At 38.9% G+C, this 22,844-nt stretch overlaps 1 protein-coding gene across 1 annotated transcript in view; it reads right to left on the bottom strand.

Moving 5' to 3' along the window:
• The window catches only part of Impg1 (interphotoreceptor matrix proteoglycan 1), a 141,637-nt gene extending 119,026 nt beyond the window's left edge, over positions 1–22,611 (bottom strand). The window contains exon 1 of the mRNA XM_052189312.1: positions 22,545–22,611. Coding sequence (XP_052045272.1) covers positions 22,545–22,611 — 67 coding nt within the window. The remainder of the gene's footprint in view (positions 1–22,544) is intronic.
• Positions 22,612–22,844: the final 233 nt, after the last annotated feature.

The raw sequence follows: 22,844 nt of genomic DNA, 5'->3' as shown, positions 1-22,844 counted from the left end.
TGTCATTTGTTGCTGGTGGGTACACAGGGAGCTACTTTGTTTTGGAAAGTGTTCACAGAAAGATTTCTACATGAATGCCCATAGGGGTTTCTTTTACTGCATTTTTTTTGTGTGTGTATCTTTATTTATTTTTTTATTAGATATATTCTTTGTTTACATTCCAAATGTTGTCTCCTTTCCTGGTTCCCCTATTCTCCAAAAATCCCATAAGCCATCTCCCCTTCCCCAATCAACCCTCCCCCGCTTTCCTGTCCTGGGATTCCTCTACATTTCACATCAAGTCTTTACAGGACCAAGGACCTGTCCTTCTTTTGGTGTCTAGCAAGGCCATCCTCTGTTGCCTATGTGTCTGGAGCCATGGGTAACTCCATATGTACTCTTGGATTGATGGTTTTCACCTGGGAGGCCCTGATAGTGTATGACAAATACAGAGGGGGACACTCTCAGCCAACCATTGAACTGAGCAAGGACATGGTCCCCAATGAGGGAGCTAGAGAAAGGACCCAAGGAGCTGAAGGGGTTTGCAGCGCCATAGGAGGAACAATGATATGAGCCACCCAGCAGTCCCAGAGCTCTCAGGGATTTTTTTTTTAATGATCTCAGTAACATTGGGCTTATTTCATGTTCCCTTCAACTGGTAATGAAAGAGGCAAATTTTGATGCACTCATAAAATGGAAAACAGGCCATTATTAAGCTTGAAGAAGCTACTAAAAAACATAAGTCATCAGCCAAAATAATTCAAATACGCCAAAAGAACACAGTGTACTGTTCCAGTCCCGAGGAACTCTCTCAGTTTAAACAGTAGCCAAGAACACTGGGTACCTGGGCCAGTGGCAAGGATAAAGGATTGACTGCTAGAGTCACATATGAGTATTTGCAGGGTGGGGGAGCCACAAGTGCATATTTGCCAAAATTTATTAAAATATACAATTAGTAGAGTACATTTTAAGTTTTTAAGAAAATTATATCTCATGGTTCAGCAGTTAAGAGCATTTGCTGTTCTTAGAGGAGACTCAGGTTCTAGCACACACATGGTTGCTTGTGACTGCCTCTAACTCCAGTCCCACACTCTCCCTGCCTTCTTTTGTCCTTCAATGGCAACAGCCTTACATGGTACATATACATATGTCCACACAAACTGTCCACACACATAAAATAAAAATTAACAAATATTTAAAAAATGTATCTCCTTAAAAAAAAAAACAAGAACAAGAAAGGAAGTATGGAAGTTAGCCACACTCATACTCATGTGAACTTCTCACTAAACTGAGGCTCCTGATGTGGCTTACAGAGATAACCAGTTTGTGTTAAGGGAACACTTCTAGTTGCCATCTTTTAAAACCAGTTACAGAGGAGACAATCCAGCAGAAGGTCAAGCCAATCAGTGAAGAGCAGTTTAAATGTCATGGAGTTTAAGTCCTCCCTTCATAACTGGGGTGAAGAAACTACTAAAAAACATAAGTAGTTTCTGGGGTGAAGAAACTACTAAAAAACATAAGTCATTAGCCAAAATAATTCAAATACACCAAAAGAACACAGTGTACTGTTCAGGTGTATTCCAGGGCATTTCGAGGAGTCTCACAGAACTTCTGAGGTCTCAGTCAGTGGATTTTAGGAAAGGCTCTTTGGGAAGGAAGGCATGTACACATTGATTGGCACATTCAAGCACACACTAGAATCAGTATTCCCGAGAAGCACGTAGTACCACTGATCCTTGAAACCCTCCAGGCAATTCCAGTTTCCACTGTTTCGGAATCTATAAAGGGTTCTCCCATCTGGAGTGAGGATAATCATGTAGAACTGGTTTCCACAAGCAGGAGGTTAACAGTACACCCAGGGGAAGCTGCTCCTAATGAAACTGGAGCTCTGTCTGGGACTCAGAGTTCTGTACTCACCTTGTGAACTTCCCTCTCTGATGGTTGCTAGCAGCAACTGGAACAACATTCTCCCTCTTGTTTGTGCTGAGGACTAGTTTTCCTCTTAATGTAGTCTGAGATAGGCTGTGTTTGTAGATCAAGGCTAGCTGTCAAGGGATATGCTATTTATTGACTGTTGCTAAGGACTCGTAGGGGAGGGGCCTGAGACTACCTAGATTAGCTCAGTGTTTCTATGGTAGTGGAGTCAGCCTGAGTCAAACCAGTAGCCTGGCAAAATGGAAGGGGATCAGTGGTTTCTTATATCCCTTGACCATTGGATACCCCAACTGATCTGTTCCCTCTTTTGCTTAAAAACAGCCATAGGACTCTTGTAGTATTAGTGTCATAGCTAATGCTTCTTCTGTGCCTCCGCCCCAGTCAGTGCTGTGCAAGAGCACTGATTCTAGGGAGCTTGGACTCCAGCCTAATACTGTTGGTCAGTCTACATTAACAAAGCCTCTTCCTTCCCTTTCTGAGGATTTTGAGTTGCTTAAAATAAACAACAAAAGGAAGGATAAAAAAGACGAGAAACATACATGTTACATATGTCAGTGAAGTAAAAAAAAAAAAAAAAAGCAAAACCAAACTTCAAACCAATTCAAACCAAACCAAACCAAACCAAACCAAACCAAACCAAACCAAACCAAACCAAACCAACCAAACACAACCCAACCCATCCCCCCAAAAGGACAGCATAAGAGCTATGAAGTTGCTCTCTGGCGAGGTGCCAGGCTAGTAGCATTACGGTCTTTATTGTCTCATGAGAAATCATGCAGATACTGAGATTGTAAAGACTATTTGGGTACACCCTCATGATTTTGATATTTTTAGTTTATGCAACTATTTGGAAAAATAGATGAAAGCTTAATGAAAACCATTGATACCTGAAGACTAAAAAAGGGAGCATATTTTATAAAAGAATGGGAAATCATATTTTGATACAAGGTTTCCAGTCCAGGCTAGTCTAGACTCCCTGTGTAAATGAGGATGGCCTTGAAATTCTGACCTTCCTGCCTTAACCTTCTTGGTGGAATTTCAGGTGTGTGCCACACCCAGTTTTTACAAAGTGCTGTGAATTGAGCCTTATGTATGCTACATACCTAGCCCCAGGAGTTTGGAAATCATTCTTATTGTAATTGAAAACTATCTACTTATTATTTTAAATTTATGTGTTTAAGTGTTTATCTCATATGTATGTCTGTGCACTCTGTGTGTCTGGTGCCTGCAGGAGCTAGAAGAAGGCACCAGATTACCTAGAACTGGAGTTAAGAAAAGGTGAAATCCACCGTGTGGTTCCTGGGAGCTGAACCTGGGTCTTCTGTAAGAATAGCAAGTACTTTTAACTACTGAATCTCAAGTCCCATGGATATTATTTTGAGGCAAAAAATATTTCTCTAAGTCAATCACAAAATGTGAGCTTGTACAGGAAGGTCACAACTACCACATGCAGGAATCTTCAAATGATGTTCATAGTTACTGACAGAAGGAAATAGCAGCGGGACCCTAAGAAAAAACAAGCAAGCAGCCCCTCCCAAACCTCTTGTCAAGACCAACGAATGCAAAACCCACCCAAAATTCAACATATTACACATTTGGGGATAGTACACAGTTGCAATTGTTTTATAGTATCAGCACCAGGAAAGCAACCCTTACATTTGGTTTGGGGAACAGTCATACAACATAATAGGACATGTTTGTGTCTTCTTTTCAGTGTCTAATATCAGAAGCCCAGGGCACAGCTTAGGTTATTAAACATAATATAGTCATTAAAAAGAAAAATTAAAAAATGTTTTTGAATGAAAATAAAAAGAACAGAAAGGAGATGTTTTATGTATAAAATATGTTTTAATAAAACCAGAATTTATAAGCAATTTTAATGGACCTGATTAAGAATGTGGGATATCCGCCAGGAAGAGTATTAGTGTTGCCTCTGGGGTAACAACAGTCTTGGGTGTGGCTGGGGGAAAGCTGGCCCTGGCTATAGGCCTGTGACACTAAATAAAGCCACATCACCTTTTTTGCCTTCCCTGCTCCATTCAGTCTCCACTCCCCATGCTGAGGCAGGACCATACCCTGTAGCTCAGGCTATCCTAGAATTCATGCTAATTCTCCCCAGCCTCCAGAGCACCAAGATCTTAGGTGTTTGCTACCATTCTAGGCCTACACTCATCTCCTCCTCTGTACCCTGAAAGGTACAGATTTATGTACATTTTTGCTGATGTTTCCTCTCCATTGTTGGCTTTGGATACATTTTCCTGAGAGTTTGGAGAAAGTAAGGAGAAGTCTCACAACCTTCCTTCTCTGCATTTTCTTTAGCCCATTCTGCTATGTGCATGACCAGGCACACATTCTTTCTGCTGTTAATCCACTTTCTTGATACTGTGTTGTCTCCAGCTGCTGACTGGTTTTCCATGAATACTTAGGCCTTACATGGTTTCTATGTGCACTCTTTAAAACATCTGCTTACAGCAACTTTTACAACAAAGCAGGCCTTACATAAGTGAGGCTTCAAGTTCCACACATACCCCTTTCTCTTCCTCTCTCCCTGATTTCTTTTATCTCTACATTGCAAAGTGCTCATGAATATACTGGACCAATTGTACTGTTTGCTAACGGGACATCTCTCCAATGGTGTTGCTGGCTCTGCGATACAGCAGTTCTTTCTAACTGTGGGCAGTGCTGAGGGACACAAAGACAACCAATAGATGCTTAAAACTTTGATAGAATCATACCGGAAACACTGCATTTTCTACATTTAGCATTTCTATAAATTTAACAGTGTTTTAATTGTAACTACTAATCACTTATGTACAGTGACTCTAAGTTTTGTTATTGAGGTATGATAGCAGAAGTGGGAAAAATTTTTCTTTCATGACAGTTTCTTGCATAGATTTAACCTTATTGTATATATAGGTCACAGAAATCATATCACATGATTGCCTTTTTTTCCCCCTTAGGTCAAGATGTTTTCCTTTGTTACCTAATGCTTGCCCAAGAATGCCCAGAAAGATAGCCCTTTCTGACCTTTCTCTGACTTGTGTGAGTTGCCAGCATAACTATACTCATACTTTGTGGGCCATTATTAATGAAATAAGTTCTACTTGGGCATGAGCACTGGAATACTCCAACAGTCAGTTTGATAACTTAGGTAGTCACTGATTGAAGGGTAGGTCATGTGTGCACGAGAGTGTGTACACACATGCATGCATGCAGAGCATAGCCCTCTCCCACACACAGTGTGGGTACCCTTGATGAACAGAAGCTTGACACCCTTGGCAGAATGGAAGAGGATGGAGCGAGGGTCTACCACGTGCACAAATGAGAGCTTGGCAGTTGTTTCTGGAGCTCTGTATTTAACAGTAGAACACTGATTGATGGAACAGTAGGGCTGATTGATGGAAAAATGGAAAGCTTAGAAAGAAAACCATGAGTATGGGAGGACCAGAGCGTGCAGATACAGTGTGATGAAGCCCAGCCCCTGTGACCACTTCTAAGGGTTGGATAGTGATAGTGTGGGGGAAGAGCTAATATTTAGCACAGAAGGGTGGGTTCTGCTTGGCTTGGCAGATTCATATGAGATGACTGATGGAAATGTTAGGATGGGAAGAAAGGGGAATGGCATATTCTTGGGCAAGTAAACTCCAAGATGACTAAGGAAGATGGTAAACATGGCCGTTTCAGTTGCAAAGGGCTTTTCTTCAACCCAGCCACTCTATTAACCGGATTAGTTGTTAGTCGGATAATCTGTTAGTTTGGATTTCTCCAAACCACTGTGGCTATAGCATACTTGAAAGATTAAAAAATATAAAAAAATAAACAATTGAGGCATGTAAATGGTGACTTTTAACATTATTGTAGAGACTCTTGATCTTTCATTTCACCTGTAAAGGAAACCCTACAATCAAGGGTACCTTTTCCTAGGCAGAACTTAGGTGGATGCCATGTGGTCTCAAGGTTCATCAGTATCCATGGAGCCCATGATAACCTATAAAATAGCTTCATCCTTAATTATGTATGTTCATAGGGATTCAATAGTGCATAGTGATTGTGAGAAGTATTGTTTTTCCTATTACCATCCTATCTAGATTGAATTGCACAGGATGTCTGCTAGCTAACAGGAAGGCCTATGGGCTACTCCTTACCTAACTTTTTTTAGAGGCACGTTTTTAGCTGCCCACTCCTCCAGGCTTCTACAAAGGCTTGCTTTACACATACATTGACAGCAGCAGACACAGGAATAGAGGAATGGGGCCTTACTTTGCAGTTGCTTTGCACTTAGCAAACCCATTATGTTTTCCTTGGGGAAAAGCCTCAGTGTCTCAATGAATAAACTAATGGGAGCTGAGATAAAATTTACTGGAATTTATACAGAACAAAGTCTCCATTTGAGGAATAGAACTCTCCAGAGACAAAGTGACTGGCGTTTCAGGTCTAAACCACCAATGGGAAGTTTTTTAGAAAGAATGCCACTAAAAGGAGTAAGGGGCTTCAGTATTTATGAAAATTCTAGACTTACTTGTAGTCCATTTTATCCAGGCTGTCTTCCTAAAGTAGTAGATTCTCAATTGCATAATTGAATTTCCAAAGAGCAGAGGCAGTTAAATACATGCCATATTCAATGTACCTGAATATGTATCATTAAATTAGACAGGTTTCTCAATACTTTCTTTGGTGTTATTTGTGAAAAGCACGAACGTTCTGGATGTTCATATGGAGAATGCAACAGAACTCCTCTGTTCTCCCACGTCCAGTTTCCAATACTCCTACACAATGTCAGTCCTGTTCTGTGACCTGAATGTCAAAATATATTTGAACCAATGATGTAATGAAAGGATGATAGAAATTAAGGAAGCACCTAGTTATTTCCTTGAATGAATTATGTATGCTGTGACTAAGCATTTACAGTTGTCAGCATGACGGTGGGTTATCAGTGATGCACAGCATAGATGATACCTTAGTTCCCTCTCTGAAACTTGGCCAGATGTCATGGCAACCTTTCTCACTATTAAAAATGACATTTACCCAGCAATAGCACTTCCCACTGACTCTCCTCCAAAGATTTAGAAGGATTGTATCATCTTTTCTTTATCATAAAATTTGGTTTATCGGTTATTAACTTGGCATGTCAGAAGAGAACAGGTCAGGATCTCAGAAGACAATGATTTTTCTATCTGTCCATGTCCATGTCTCAGGCCTCTATTTCATGCCCCTGTACTTGTACATAGAGAAACAGTTCTGTAAGTGAGATGTTGGGAATTCTGAGGTGAGGAGGCAAGGATCCTGAAATCATGCCATGTTGCTAAGTGGGCAGGAACAGAACTGAAGTCGCAGCAAGTGATCGGTAGGAAAAAGAAAGGCGGTTTCCTTTTTGTGTCTAGAAGGGTTGAGACGTTATTTGAGTTGACTCATCAGTGGTTTGTCTGATTCGTGCCTAGGAATCTAGTAGAGAAAGTTTCAAAGGTCTATGTTACAAATATACCAAGAATAGAATGTGTGAGAACTCCCAAGCCCCGCAGTAGGGCAAGAAGTCTGGGTGTATGGAAAAGGGGAGGGGAGTTCTCAAAGTTAATTGATCCCCCATAGCCCTGAAAAGGGATTAAAATCACATCAGAGTCACTTATTTTAGAGGGTGGTGGCAGGGCAAGCCATATAGTTGGCTTCCTCAGAGGTCTTGGATAATATGACCTTTGGCTGAGGTCTCTTATACCCAGCTTCTAGCTCAAGGCACTGGAGCACTCCTCTAGGACCTGGGAATGCCTTTGAATCTCCACCAAGGGCACATGCATTCTCAGGGGGAGGGGGAAGGGGAGGGGGAGTTTTAGGGGGGAAATGAGGAAAGGGGATAGCATTTGAAATGTAAATAAATCAAATATAAAAAAAGGCAGTTCTGTCCTAAAAGTGGGAAAGAAAAAGAAACCCATATTTTCATCATGTTGGTTCTTCATAGAGTGAGTGTTAAATTTACTCAAGTGTTTTAGCAAACATTCTAAGATACTAGGGCTTATAATAGACTTTTCAGATGAGTACTTAAGCAATCTCAGAAATATCCTTTCCCTTCACATATGAGCCAGTATGGAAGGCTAAAGAGCTGGATATCATAAACTATAGCTAATTGCAAACACTTTATTTTGAAAAGTGGTGAAAGGAGTTGGTTTAATGCTGTGCCAGAGCTGAAGTAAGCAGAGAGGTCAAACTAAGGATAGGAAGGTGGTAAAACTGCTAGCTAGCCAAGGAGGAAGCATTTCACACACACTGCTTAGTTTTCAGGAGCTAACTGTAGGAATTCAGGGCTTCTTGTAGCAGCTAGACTTTTAACACTCTTCAAACTCTATCCAAGATGTATGGGATATGCATCTTCTCATATAGACAAAGGTGATTCCGTCAGTGAACTTATAATAATATCAAAGGTGGGTAGCCTGGGCCAACAGCAGCTGCAGGTAGCCGGAAGGAAACCCATCAAAGGGGAGGAACAGAGAGAAATGTGAAATTTCTCTTTGTTCATAATTACTTTTATTAAGAATGATAAATATTCTAACTAGCTAATTATTCATATATACATATATCTCTTTTGTATCATCTCTTTAGCCTTCTTATCTAAGGGTGGGTTTCTAGGAAGTGCCTAAGGGTTTGTGTGTGCCCTATTAACTTAAAAGATCACTTCAAATTAATTCTCCTCAAAAATGCATAGATTTCTTGACATAGGTACTGGAGATGGAGAAGTCACCAACATCACGAGCCCCTATTTTGGAGAAATATTTGTCATCAAGCTTTCTGATGTTATAATGGGGCATCATCAGAAGAGGAAACACTTGAGAGGAATTGGAGAAGGGAAAAACCATGATCAAAATAAGTTGCTTGAAAATTTTTTTTTCTGAATAAAAAATGAAAGGCACGATATCGATATAAATGATGTCGTCAGGTGGACTCAGCTTTGATTATTCTCAAAGGACATATAAAAGGTATTGCAGCCAATATGAGGTGGGATCATTCTTGCTCTGTTTCTGCTCTTTCATCCCTAGGTGGAAAAATTAGATGCTGAATGGGGGAAGCTGTCAGAAGTCTTGGTAGTGAGACAGACTGGGAGAGAATCAGTGAGACGAACAGACTGTCAGAGTGCTCAGAAAAGCTACTCTTGTCATTAAAGCTCTCACCAGGTCGCCATGTCTGCATGATGGTGACATGTTAAAGTGACAACCCTGGCTTCCATAATGTGCTCGTTGTTCTAAAGACCAGTATTTGTAGAGGCTAAAGTCTTCAGTTTCCCATTATAATCTATCAACACAGAGAGAGGCTGCATTCAATGTTGTGACAGGGGGACTTCTGGGAATTGCCATTTTCAGTAGCATGAAAGGAATTTAAAAAGCTAAACCATTAATTATTTCTTTGTAGTGTGTAAAAGGGATGTTTAAAAAAAAACAAAAAACAAAAATCCTGTGGATTATTATCACTATTTATCTAGTCATACTCCAATGCAGATCATTCTCAATTGTGATGAAAGGCATATTTTATAGCTAATTCCTGAGGGACTCATTTGCAGACGTAGTCATAACTTCATGGAATCATCAAACAGACTGATTCTTAGTAAATGAGAAGAAACAATACATCTGTCCTTTAACTTCAAAAACTGGTTCTAAGGTAGAGCCAGCAGTATTCTTTTTTGTTTGTTTGTTTGTTTTTTGGATTTTTTTTTTTTTGAGACAGGGTTTCTCTGTATAGCCCTGGCTGTCCTGGAACTCACTCTGTAGACCAGGCTGGCCTCGAACTCAGAAATCCGCCTGCCTCTGCCTCCCAGAGTGCTGGGATTGTAGGTGTGCGCCACCACTGCCTGGCTCAGCAATACTCTTACATTTAGAAACATTTGCTATTATTGCTCAAGAAAATATTCTTTTTTTTTAAATGATTTTTTAAATTTATTTTATACATGTGAATACACTATCAGTGTCTTCAGACCCACCAGAAGAGGGCATCAGATCCCATTACAGATGGTTGTGAGCCACCATGTGGTTGCTGGGAATTGAACTCAGGACCTCTGAATGAGCAGTCAGTGCTCTTAACCACTAAGCCATCTCTCCAACCCAGAAAATATTCTTAATCATACTAAAAACTTTTTTTTTTTGAGATGGGTTTGTATGTATCATAGCTGTGCACAATCCAAGGAGGTCAGGAAAAGGACATTGGCTCACTGAACCTGGCATCATAGGTGGTTGTGAGCTGCCTGGTGTGAGTGCTAGGAACTGAATCTGGGTCCTCTGTGAGATCAATATAGGCTTTAGCCACTGGGCCATCTTTCCATCTCTAGAAAATGCTTTTAGCATAGAACAAGAATACCTTGTTATGAAACTTGCAGGTTAAAGTTGAAGCAATGTCTAAAGTTATCATAGAAATGTCTATTTAAGAGGTACAGTTCAGAGTTACTTCAAGTCCTTCCACCGCTTGTCCTTTCTGCTGGGGCAGACCCTTGGCTGCTCTGCTTCAGAGAAGACATCATCTCCTGATCCATCCTAGAGAACCGACTGCACTCAGAGCAGTTAGTAAGAACCCCCTCCCACTTCTGGAGTCCCACAGCTGCTGCTAGAGGCCTGGAGGACTTGCCACCTATCAACCACCAAAACCCCCCGCCCTCCCTAATACTATTTCCCTTCTGTTCCTTGTGCCATTTCCACCATTGCTGGTCCTTCCGCAGGAGTGTGGAGAGGTCTGAGAGCACAGGTAGGACCACCCCTGCTACCAGAAGAACTCTTGCAGAACCCTCAGGTAGGAGCCTTCCAGTTTCTGTCTCCAGCTGGGAACCATCTTCTGCCACAGTGCTCCATATTCAGGTGGCACAGGGACATAACTAATCTCCCAGGAATGTGGAGAGGCCTGAGAGCACAGAGCTGATCCTGGGCCACAGAGTTACATACACAAACACCACCACAAGAGAGCTGGACTCCCAGGAGTGCCTACATACCTGAAAGAGAGAACAGGAATCCCAGAAGTACAGAATCACAGGCTTTCAGGACAGATAAGCCACAGTCAAAGACAGCAAGACCAGCTAACACCAGAGATAACCAGATGGCAAAAAGCAAATGCAAGAATATTACCAACAGAAACCAAGGCAACATGACACCATCAGAACCCAGTTCTCCCACAACAGCAAGTCCTGGATATACCAACATACTGGAAAAGCAAGATCTGGATTTAAAATCACATCTCATAATACTGATAGAGGACTTCAAGAAGGACTTAAATAACTCCCTTAAAGAAATACAGGAGAACATGGGTCAAGAGGTAGAAGCCCTTAAAGAAGAAACACAAAAATCCCTTAAAGAATTACAGGAAAACACAAACAAACAAGCGAAGGAACTGAACAAAACCATCCAGGATCTAAAAATGAAAGTAGAAACAATAAAGAAATCACACAGGGAGACAACTCTTGAGATAGAAAACGTTGGAAAGAAATCAGGAGTCATAGATGCAAGCATCAATAACAAAATACAAAAGATAGAAAAAAGAATGTCAGGTGCTGAAAATGCCATAGAAAACAATGGCTCAACAGTCAAAGAAAATGCAAAATGCAAAAAGCTGGTAACTCAAACATCCAGGAAATCCAGGACACAATGAGAAGACCAAACCTAAGGATAATAGGTATAGAAGAGAGCAAAGATTTACAGCTTAAAGGGCCATTAAATATCTTCAGCAAAATTATAGAAGAAAACTTTCCTAACCTAAAGAAAGAGATGCCCATGAACATACAATAAGCCTACAGAACTCCAAACAGACTGGACCAGAACAGAAATTCCTCATGTCACATTATAATTAAAACACCAAATGCACCAAACAAAGAAAGAATATTAAAAGCAGTTAGGGAAAAAGATCAAGTAACATATAAATGCAGACCTATCAGAATTATACCTGACTTCTCTCCAGATACTCAAAAGCTAGAAGATCCTGGACAGATGTTATACAAATCCTAAGAGAACACAAATTCAAGCCCAGGCTACTATACCCAGCAGAACTCTCAATTACCATAGATGGAGAAAACAAGTTATTCCATGACAAAACCAAATTTATATGTCTTTCCACAGATTCAGCTCTACAAAGGATAATAGATGGAAAACACCAATACAAGGAGGGAAATTACACCCTAGAAAAAGCAAGAAAGTAATCTTTCAACAAATCTACATAAACAAAATTAACAGGAAGTAACAATCATTTTCCTTAATATCTCTTAATATGAAAATTAATATTACCAACATATCCTAATTGATTGAAATTCAAAAATATGAAGAATTAGAAATTTGTTGGCTCTCAGCCAGTGGTCTCTCTAATTTGGTAAATGGAGAAATATGTCCAATATTGTACAACCCATATATACTTTGTGCTTGTTTGTATGTGACAGTGTCTTGCTGTGTACCACATAATTGTCTTGAAATCATGCTTCTTCTCAGACTCTCTATTAGTAAAATTGTTTATTTGATGTTTTTATACTATACTATGGTTTTCAGAACAGTTTACATATTTCAAAATTATTTATACAGCAAAAATGTAGACAATTAATTTGGGAGGTGGCTTTTAAGAGAACAAGATTGAGACTGAATGTTTTGTTTGATATTTATAATTATTATATCAATTTTGAAGGTGAGCTTATAAGTTACTCTTTTTCTGAGATGAATGCTTTTCAAAATCATCACAGCTAAAGAACCAGACTCTTACCCTCACCTAATATCTGTGCCACCCTCTAAGTAGAGCTATTGTTCATTGAAACAGTTGATGAATGACTTAATGGATAGACCATCTTAATACACACACCATTTCTTAAATGAATGTAACCTGTTCCCTGTGGGCTGAGAATGATGACAATCACCCAAGTCAAATAGCTTTGACCATAGCAGGAAATCTGTATCCAAATAATTGTGCCTACAATTCATTCCTTGGCACAGAAGAACTGTCAACTCTTAGCTTAGCTACTATGGAGGTAAAATCCTTTGGTGATGTGAGTGACATTGAGGTACAGCCTTATTACAATGAACTCCAGTCTCTAAAAGTTGTTCTGATTTTGGGTTTATGCAACAGTAAGAGCCAAGATTTTAAGCTCTACTAAAAACCAACCAACCAACCAACCAACCAACCAACCAACCAACCAACCAAACAAACAAACAAACAAACAAACAAACAAAAAGACTATTTTTTATGCTTATTTAATAATGTGTTCATAATTTTTATGATTGGTGGAAAATATATATTGTGTTGAATATAATAAAAAAATGAATAAAAATTAGGCTGTTGTTTTCTTTCTTTCCTTTTCTTTTTTCTTTTCCTTTTTTTCTAAAATCTTGCTTAAGTTCCTTACCAATTTTAGATATTTAGCCATTTTTGTGTATATGGTTTGCTAATATTTTCCTTTAGTTCATAGGTTACTATTTTTGTTCCTTTTGCTAATTCAGTATTCCTGCTTTTGTTTTCTGAATGAATGTTGAAGTATGCCCCTTCCAAATCAGAATTCTTGCTAAGACAAAGTAAAGGACTCTTCTTCTATACTTTCTTCCAATAATTTCATACTTCAAACCTTTTATGTTTTTAGTGCCTTTGAGTTGTCTTCTGTGTGTGCTATGAGATGAATGTAGGCTACCTCTTATGAACAATCTCAGCCTTACTTCTCTTGGGACTAGCTCTTCATAGGTTTTTATCCTATAGGAGACACAAATCCATGACTCCTTTTAACTCACTTATTTAATCTACTTTTTATTGCCTTAGAATGTTCTTTTGGTGCTAAGGACTTCCATTATTCATGGATAAGCACACAGGAAATTCAAGGTAAGCTATTAGTGTTCTTGAGAAAAACTTTGAGGAGATGGCTTAGACTTCACCTCTGTCAGTCCTTGGCCTCATGGAGAGTCCTGTAATTCTCTAGTTCTGTGCTCTCTAAGGATGGTTGTGTGAGATTAGCACTCATCGGAACTTTTTGAAAGGCATCTTCTCTACTTTGCTGCTTCATTTCCTACTTTCTTTCATGTCTGGTTCCCTGAAAATACATCAAGGAAGAACTTGAACCTATCACAGACAGTTTTATGGATGACATAAATATTAAATGGATGAATAAATATTAAAATGTTTTATATAGTTTTTGTGGAAGCTTTCCAAATAAGAAGACCTATGTAAAATGACTCTAGCAGGTCCTTGAACTGTCTCTGTAAAGCCAGAAAGGAGGACCCAGCATAAAGAGTTCAGATGATATTTTGGGGCTTTACTTTTTAAATTACTATCATGTTATTATTTTTTATACTAAGAGCTGGGGTTGTATTTGTCATGTCCAATATGGAATTTTGATAGGTATATGTTGTGGAATGACTAACTATTGGTAACTAAAGTTTATATAGCTATCATTTATACCTATATAGTATATTTCAGAACTATGGTATCTTGTGAACTTTAGTCACATTATATATTATGACTCCCAAATACATTCCTCTTATCTAACAGGAAATTTATGTTCTGTCCTTGATTACTATCTCTCCATACTTTGATCTCTCCAAATGTCCTAGCCTCTGGTAACTATCACTTTGCAGTCTATCTCTGGGTTCTGCACAGACCACTGAGCATATGCATTTCAGTGCCTGTCTTGTCTCACTTAACATAGTGTTCTCCAGATTTGTCCACGTAGTTGCAAATCTCATGATTTCCATTTTTATACCCTGACATGTAAATATACCACATTTATTCATCTGTTTATCTGTTGATGGGAGTGTTGGTTGTTTTCATTTCTTAACTACTAGAGATAGTACTGACAAAACAAGAAAATTAGCAAGGAATATAGATACCTTTTATATTATAGTCATTTCAGTTTCTTTCTTTAGCATTTATTCTGTACACATTGGGAAGGCTTTGGAAATTCTATTTTTCCTGTTTTTTTTTTAATTTAATTTGAAGCTGAAGAAGGTGATGAATAGTAAAGCTATAGCATATAATTATTAAAAAAAAAGGGGCAGATTGGGAATAATCCTCTGAATGTCCACAATGTGGTGACTTAAAACCTCAGCTTTCCAGAAAAATCAATTATGCTTAAACTTGGATGTGTAGGTGAACCACCTAGATAGTTTGAACAATTATTGCATCTTAGAGCTTATCTTGAGCCAAAAAATTAATAATAATAAAAATCAGAATCTTCAAAACTTGAGTTCAGCATTTCCTTTCCCACTACTGAAAATCTTTACCTGAACACCTTTAGCCTGGGGGAGGGGGAATGGCAGGCCAAGATCTTATGGGAACTGGAATTAAAAATCACAGGGAGTAGGTGAGAATAACATTAGCAAGAACTGAAAATTGCCGGTTGTGGTGGTGCACGCATGTCGGTAGGATTTGCTGAAGGAGGCAGAGGCATGAGGATCATGAGTTCAAGGACAGCCAGGGCTACACAGACAAACCCTGTCTCAAAAAACAAAAAAACAAAACAAAAAACAAAACAAAAAAATAAAAAATAAAAAAGCTGAAAATTATTGAATTCCCTCTGAAACAAAAGAAAATGAGGGGTGTTTGGATAGATTCAGAGGTACTTTGAAGTCGGAAGAGACAGGTCAAATGACTTCAGTTTTCTCATCAGATAGGGGGGTGATGTAAAGCGGGTAGTCATCAAAGTGGTTTTGAGAATCAGCCTTCAGTGTGCACATTTCTGCAGCAGATGCCACACAAAATGCTTTAGCACTTTGAAGCAGACCCTGCAACCATTGTCCCTATTTTATAGAAGAGGAAACTGTAAAATTGCTCATTGAGCAATTTGCTTGGGTCAGGTAGTGAGCAACAGAGTTGTTCTGTAAGGAGTCAGGCTCTGCTGTTAACTGATCTCTGGGTTCAGCTTCTAAGAAAGAAGGTCAGCAGGCTCTAGGCTCAGGGTGAGGGGGGGCATTAAACAGAAATGGATTAGTGCAGTGGTTCTCAACCTTCCTAATGCTGCAACCCTTTAATAACAGTTCCTCAAGTTGTGGTGACCCCCCCAGCCATAAAATTAATTTCATTGCTACTTCATCACTGTAATTTTGCTACTGTTAGAAATAATAACATAAACGTCTGTTTTCTGATAGTCTTAGATGACCCCTGTAAAAGTGTTGTTTGACCCTAAAAGAGTCACAACCCACAGGTTGAGATCCAGTGTACTAGGCACTATCAGGGAAGATGGAGTAGCTCATTGGGTCCAGATAGGGCAATAGATGATGCGTGGTTCATGGACAGCCTCTGCCTTGTGGGGCTCTCTAGTAACAACTGTTAGCACAAGAATGAGAGCACATTTTCTCAGGTGAGCTAACAAAGTAAATGTTATCTAGCTAGAAGGTCAGAGTACATTTCCCTTTCATGAACAAGAAGACTGTTGATCAGGATTCGAGAGCATGCTAGGTTCATGTGGGATACACTGATGAGCTCTGGCAGGGAGAGGAAAGAAAAATGACCAAGGAGCGGGGGGAAATTCAAAATTTTAAATCTCCAGAAGTAAAGCTGCACTGAAAATCTGGAGGAGAAGTTTTAGGGTGATGGAGTGATAGTGTTATTTTGAGTTTTAAAGAACATTTCCACTGTGTTAATATCCACTAGTGACTGCTTTTACATAATGCTACAATTCAAGTAATTCACTTAGCACTGAGATTTTATTGTAGGTGCTTGAGATGGCACTATAAATTGTTCTTTGAGGAATTCAAAACATTACTACTCTTTTAATAGACTACTAGGAGTCCTAAGATAGAATCTTCTATGTTCAGGGTAGACCTGAAGGATGTTACTATCAAGGTCAACCTGAAGGATGCAGCCATCAGGGTGGACTTGAAGGGTGTGACTGACAGTTCTGAGATTAGTTCAGAAAACAGATGATTGAAATAGCCCAGAAAATCTGCTCTTTTTAACAGAAAATTCTGTTTTTGAATTAATAATAATAAAGAAAATACCACACTAGTTCCATCCTTCATGTTTCGGCAAAGCTACTATTGAACTAAGTAGATACAAGAGAGGACTGGTCACAGTCCTTGTTCCCACATCAAATGAATTTAGGAATATTTATGAATTTAGCAGTCAGTCTTAGGTTCCCAACCACAAATGAGCACATTGCCTGTTTCCCATTGAACTCCTAAGAAGTAAGACTAATTTAATTAAGATCACTGTAAGCTCTTAGTGGGTGATCCCACAAAGCTTCGTAACAGCTAACATTTATTAACTTGGTTACTATCAGAAAAGCATTTTGATCTGAGAGTCTGATCATGGTGCCCAGTCTGTTTAGCAGTTCAGCTTCACTGAATGCAAATTGTTTATAGATGCAGCAGGGCAACCTTCAAAACAGACACACTAGCCCAGCACATGCTATTTTCTGCATGACATTAAAGCCTTTCTAAAGTGGAAACTTTTTTTTTCTTATGAATTTCGAGGTCCTGACTTCTTGCCACAAAATTCCTTTTCTTTTAGCTTCCCTTAACTCTTCTTGGGGGCAACCAGGGAAAGCCTGGCTATAGTAAGGAGACTGAAGATGGGCACATAAAGAAAACCGCATGGGAATGAACCAAGACGGATTTGCAAAGGCATGCAGAAAGATGCTGTTTCCTCAAACCCCATTCACTGTGGGGAGATACCTATATGCAAACGCAAGCACAAAGCCAACTTGAGAAGCAGCCTTACTGTTCACCTTCTGCTTCTATTTGCTATGCTTGGAAGTACAGATGTAAGGGCATTCTCATTCTGGTGGTGTATGCTGCAGTTCTAAGCTCCATAGCACTTTTCCATATGTGATTTCATTACCAGGGCTGTGCCATCACCCTTGCTGACTCACTGTGACATTGCTGTGTTTGCAGGTTGCCCAGGCCTTTGCAATAGCAAAGAACATGCTGTCTTACCTTATCCATATGGTTCCACCTGACTGGGGACTCCTGTTTTGTCTTGGGTGAACTGATCTTTGTTTGATAGCTGAGGCTCTGTGGTCGTGGAGACTGTCCACTCTGGGAAGTTAAACCTCACAATCTGGTTGGAAGATTTTCCTCCTTTCAAAAATCTGATCAGTATTCGTTCTTGTAAGGGTTTGAGAACTCAGTTCCCTCCCACAAGTGCACAAGTGTCTGTCCTATCCTTAAGCAAGAAGAGACAGTGTGGGTGGCAACCTGTCACTCAGGAATCTGAGGTTTCCCAGTACAGCAGTGAGGTCAGCCTTTTTCTTATGTTTATTGCAAATACAGGTGCTGAATATAATGGAAATCTAGAAACTGTCCTAAAAATAAAACAAAATAAAACTTTGTTTCTGACATGAATTATTTGACAGTAGCATAAAACTTGCAAAAATGATCATGGCAGTAAGGTTGGGATCAGAATTTCCCAGGGATGCTTAGCATGCAAACAGAACTGCTATTTACAGACCTTGGCCCCAAAGCAGCAGGTGGCATAAGCTCAAACTAGCGTCCAAATACAATGGTGTGAACATCAGTACGAGCATGGGAGGCCACACAGCAGCAATCGCTTTTTATTTTTAAAGCAAACCTATAATGTTGTAAATAGTTTCAGACTTGTCATTTTGTTGGTTCATTGACCACAAGTACCTTCAATTTACACAGCATTGATAGCAGGGTATTTTGCAGATATATTAGTATGGCATTAAACAAGTCTGCCTTGAAACTTTCGAGTTCCACTGTCCAGACAACACAAAATACGGTGGCTATAGTTAATGTGACTGCCGTTGGGCAGACATCTCCTAAGTACAAACGATGCTATGTTCTCTGTTAATGGAGTTCCAAGGAGGGAAAAGGCCTTCCTGGATAATTTTATGAAACCAGAATGTCCCCAGTAGTGTAGGATTATCAAGAAGTGGAGTATCTTCAAATGCAAATTTCCTGACATTTCCAGCTAGTAGAATAATTACCCTACCTTGGCGGACTAATAATAACTTAGTTAAAGGTTTCATTTCAAGTAATCAAATGTAATGTGCAAGGCATGTGCTAAGATAAACACCATTTCCATTCTAGGACTTGCCAAGGGAAGCTTTCTCTCCCCTTTCTCCCGCACGCTGAATGTCACAGGCAATGAATTGGAAATTATTTATGTGACATGGAGAGGTGAGTGCACAACATGCGCCTTGCATACTTCAGATGAACCTGCACCCCTCCCTCTTCCCACTTCCCACTGCTCACACCTTGTGGGGAGCCTGGAGCCTTGCCAAAAAGGCCTCAGTGGGAGAGGATGTGTCTAGTCCTGAAGAGACTTGATGCCCCAGGGTGGGGAGATACCCTGGGTGGGGGGGTACCCTTTCAGAGGCAAAGGGGATAGAGGAAGAAGTCTGTGAGGAGGAACCAGGAGGGGGCAGCATTTGCTATATAAATAAAATAATTAATACTAATACTAATTCTAATACTACTACTACTAATAATAAAAGAAGTAACTAGTCTTTGAAACTTTGAGTGGTCTTTTGCACTAAAACAATTTCAGTCAATGAAATTCAAACCTTTTCTTTCTCTCTTCTTTCCTTCCTTCCTTCCTTCCTTCCTTCCTTCCTTCCTTCCTTCCTTCCTTCCTTCCTTCCTTCCTTCCTTCCTTCCTTCTTTTTTCTTTCTTTGTTTCTTTGTTTCTTTCTTTTTTTCTTCCTTTCTTCCTTTCTAAATTCCTATGGAAAAGTGCATGCAAACCTGCAAAGACTACAGGAATCCCTTTGAACTATAGGTGTACTTCTGAGTTTTTTTGTGTGTAACCCATCTTTGGCTGCACAGTGGACACACTGTGAAATCACATCGAAAAGAATCACTCAAGGGCATAGAAAAACTCTTTAAAAGCAATTTGTTAGTAGGAATCAGATGCTACAGACTGTTCATATTTCATCGAGCCAATATTATTTAGTGAATCTGTGCTGTCTTGAATGAGTGGCTTACACTCAGATGTATTTAGGGCAATTCTGTGTGTAATGAAATAATTGGAAAAACTTAGTTCACTTTTGTTGGGTATTCAGGAAATCAAGCCTTGACATAAATATGGAAGTACTATGTAGACATTTAAACAAGGCTGGTCAAACGTAGAGAGCAATACAGAAATTCATTTGCTTTGATAAACCTGCAAAATCCTGGTATAAAATTGCTTGTAGTGAAAGAACAAATCTGTAAAACCTAAATAAGCACACTGAGAAAATACATAAAGGTGACCATGGAGGCTGTGTTTTGATGGGCATACTAGAGATAATTAAAAATATCTATTTATTTCATGAGTGATTATAAATCAGAGATAGCTTCTGATTAGGGATGGGGTTTGTCCTCATGATTCAGACTATTCTAAAGGGCAGTCCCCATGCCTAGCAGTAGATGAGCAGCACAAAGCAAACTCAGCATCTTATAATGCTCAGTCAGGGCATTATTCATTTATTTGCCTTCTAGTTCCTTTGCACATATATTATGGTTTTGTGATTTTATGGGATTCCTGTGTATGTGAATGTCTCTTACGTGTTTCTCATGGTTTCTAATGAGGCTTCTCCCTCCTGTTTGTTTTGTTCTATTTTTTTAATTTTTTAAATTTTTGATTGTTTTTTTAATCCCATTTTATTTTATTATTAGCCTTTAGATGCCTGTTATTTTTCTAACCAGAGACAGAAAGGTGTGGATGTTGATGGGAGAGGAGGTAGGAAGGGTCTGGGAGGAGTTGGGAGATGGGAAACCATAATTGGAACCATATGAAAAATCTTTTTTTTTAATAAAAGAAAAATAGAATTTTTAAAATTATTTATAAAATTGCTATGTCATCTTCATAAATAGAGCTTGAATTTAGTGTAATATTTAGGTGCTGAGCTTCATTGGTCCCTGTGTCAAACAGAGCCCTTCCTTTTCCTTCTCAAGCTGGCACTAGACAAAATGTCTTCATGGTCATTAAGGAGTTACAAATAGGAAACCAGTTTGGCTGAAGACATAACCTCCAGTCAAGATACACTTACTGAAAGATATGAAACCCTTGTGGAATAAAAAGTCCAATGCTAGAAGCATGATTTTTGAAATTTCTCATATAATTAGAGCATGCTGTTCCACAGAAGAAGGCCCAGAGCAAATTGTAGGTTTGAGGTGAACTTATTTCATCTAACTTACTATAAATAATTATTCTATCTGTAATTACTTGTAATATCTGATACATTATGAAATAGAAAAATAGTTCAATTAATAAATGTAGTTAATTAAGTAAACAAGGCCAGGGCTGATGTGCCTGGCCAGAATTGTCAAACTTAAATCAGTGTGTTTTCACCAGATAAAGCTTAGATATCTTGGAACGGTACCACTTGCTTCTAATTACAACTTTCAAAATACATTTAAATATTTATACATAGCTGATTCTGCAAGAAAAGCTAAATAAGTACACCCCTCCCCTCCCCTGCCGCCTTTTTTTTTTTTTTTTTTTTTTTTGGCTCCAGTAGTCAAACATGAAGGAAACTTGGATACAAATTTTGCCCAGATTTTTAAAACCTCCACTGAAAGTCACATATTTATCAATAACATATAGGATCACAGATACTTTATATCTTATACATGTAACTATTTATAGCTTCATTCCCTAGACTCCTTAAAACCATATTTCAGTGAAAAGGTTTACTAGACCAACATTTTAATGTTCTCCTTAAAAACAAAAAAGAAAATCTAACATTATTGATTTCTAACTACTTTTAGAGATAGAGTATTTGTGATTTGGCTTATCCTTAGAACAGTCAAACTTTCTCCCGTGAGTTTTGAAAAAAAAAAGTGTTATTTTCCCACATAAGCCTATTTGTAGCTTGCTTTAGTTTAGACTCACCTGAAGGATTGCTGTAAGGACAGACACAGTCTTGAACTTTCACTTACCCTACTTCCAAACCAACCAGACACCCAGGTTTTCCAGGGCTGGTGCCTCTAGTGTAATTGTGTGTAGGTAAGAAATATATTTGATCTTATCATAAACCCCTTGAATATTAATTTCAATTTTAGATTCTATTTTCTGAGATTGTATTTGATGAGTCGGTTCCAAGGGCCTACTGAGAATGATACTAGTGATGAGAATTGTCATTAAATGCTCTATAACCACAAGCAAGATGTATTATCTCTCCTACTTTGTTAATATGAATTGCATTCATATCAAATGGTGCCCAAGAAGAAGGAAGGAGTGGCCCCTGGTCCTGGAAAATCTCAGTGCAGCAGTGTAGGGGAATACCAGGACAGGGAAGTGGGAAGGGGTGGATTGGGGAACAGGGGGAGGGAAGAGGGCTTATGGGACTTTCGGGGAGGGGGGATCCAGGAAAGGGAAAATCACTTGAAATGTAAATAAAGAATATATCAAATAAAAAATATGAATTGCATTTAAAACAGTATAATAACATGAAAGTTATTAGACTATCATTTCTGAAATCATTTATTCAATAAAATCATCAAGCATCAAGTGTTTTTCAATACTAAAATTAGACAGTATGAGGGTTTTTTTTAATCATTATATGACTTTGCATTTCCTATATAAATACCCTACAACTCATTCATTTACATTTTTGCCTGAGATACAGTTTCCCTAAGTTACCGTGGCTGGTCTCAGAATTTTGATTCTTCTGCCTCAGTCTTCTGAGGTGCTAGGACTACAAGCACATACTACTAGGCCTGGATTTAGAAAAGAAAATTTAAAACTAAATGCACATTTAAATAACTTACCTTTGAGTCCTTGAACTTGGAGAAAAATCCAAAATACAAAGATAGCATGTTTAATTTCCAAATTCATTCTGGTTCTGTGTACTGGTAATTCTGAAAAATCATCCAACAATACCAAGTCACATTTAAAGAAATAAAATGTCTGAAATATGAAAAAAATCAAATCTAGGTGCCGGCTGGGTCCAGTTGACCTCCCTGGTTTACCCTGTGAAGGTGCTAATTCGCGAGCATCCTGAAGCAGGCTGTCTCTGGGATAATCTGCTTATTCTCCCCTTGGGAGTAATCTCTGTTTAGGGGCCAGCT

Source organism: Apodemus sylvaticus, chromosome 7, assembly GCF_947179515.1.
Source record: "Apodemus sylvaticus chromosome 7, mApoSyl1.1, whole genome shotgun sequence".
Lineage (NCBI taxonomy): Eukaryota > Metazoa > Chordata > Mammalia > Rodentia > Muridae > Apodemus > Apodemus sylvaticus.
Note: the sequence above shows the minus strand (reverse complement) of the source record. Positions and strands in the feature narration are given on the sequence as shown.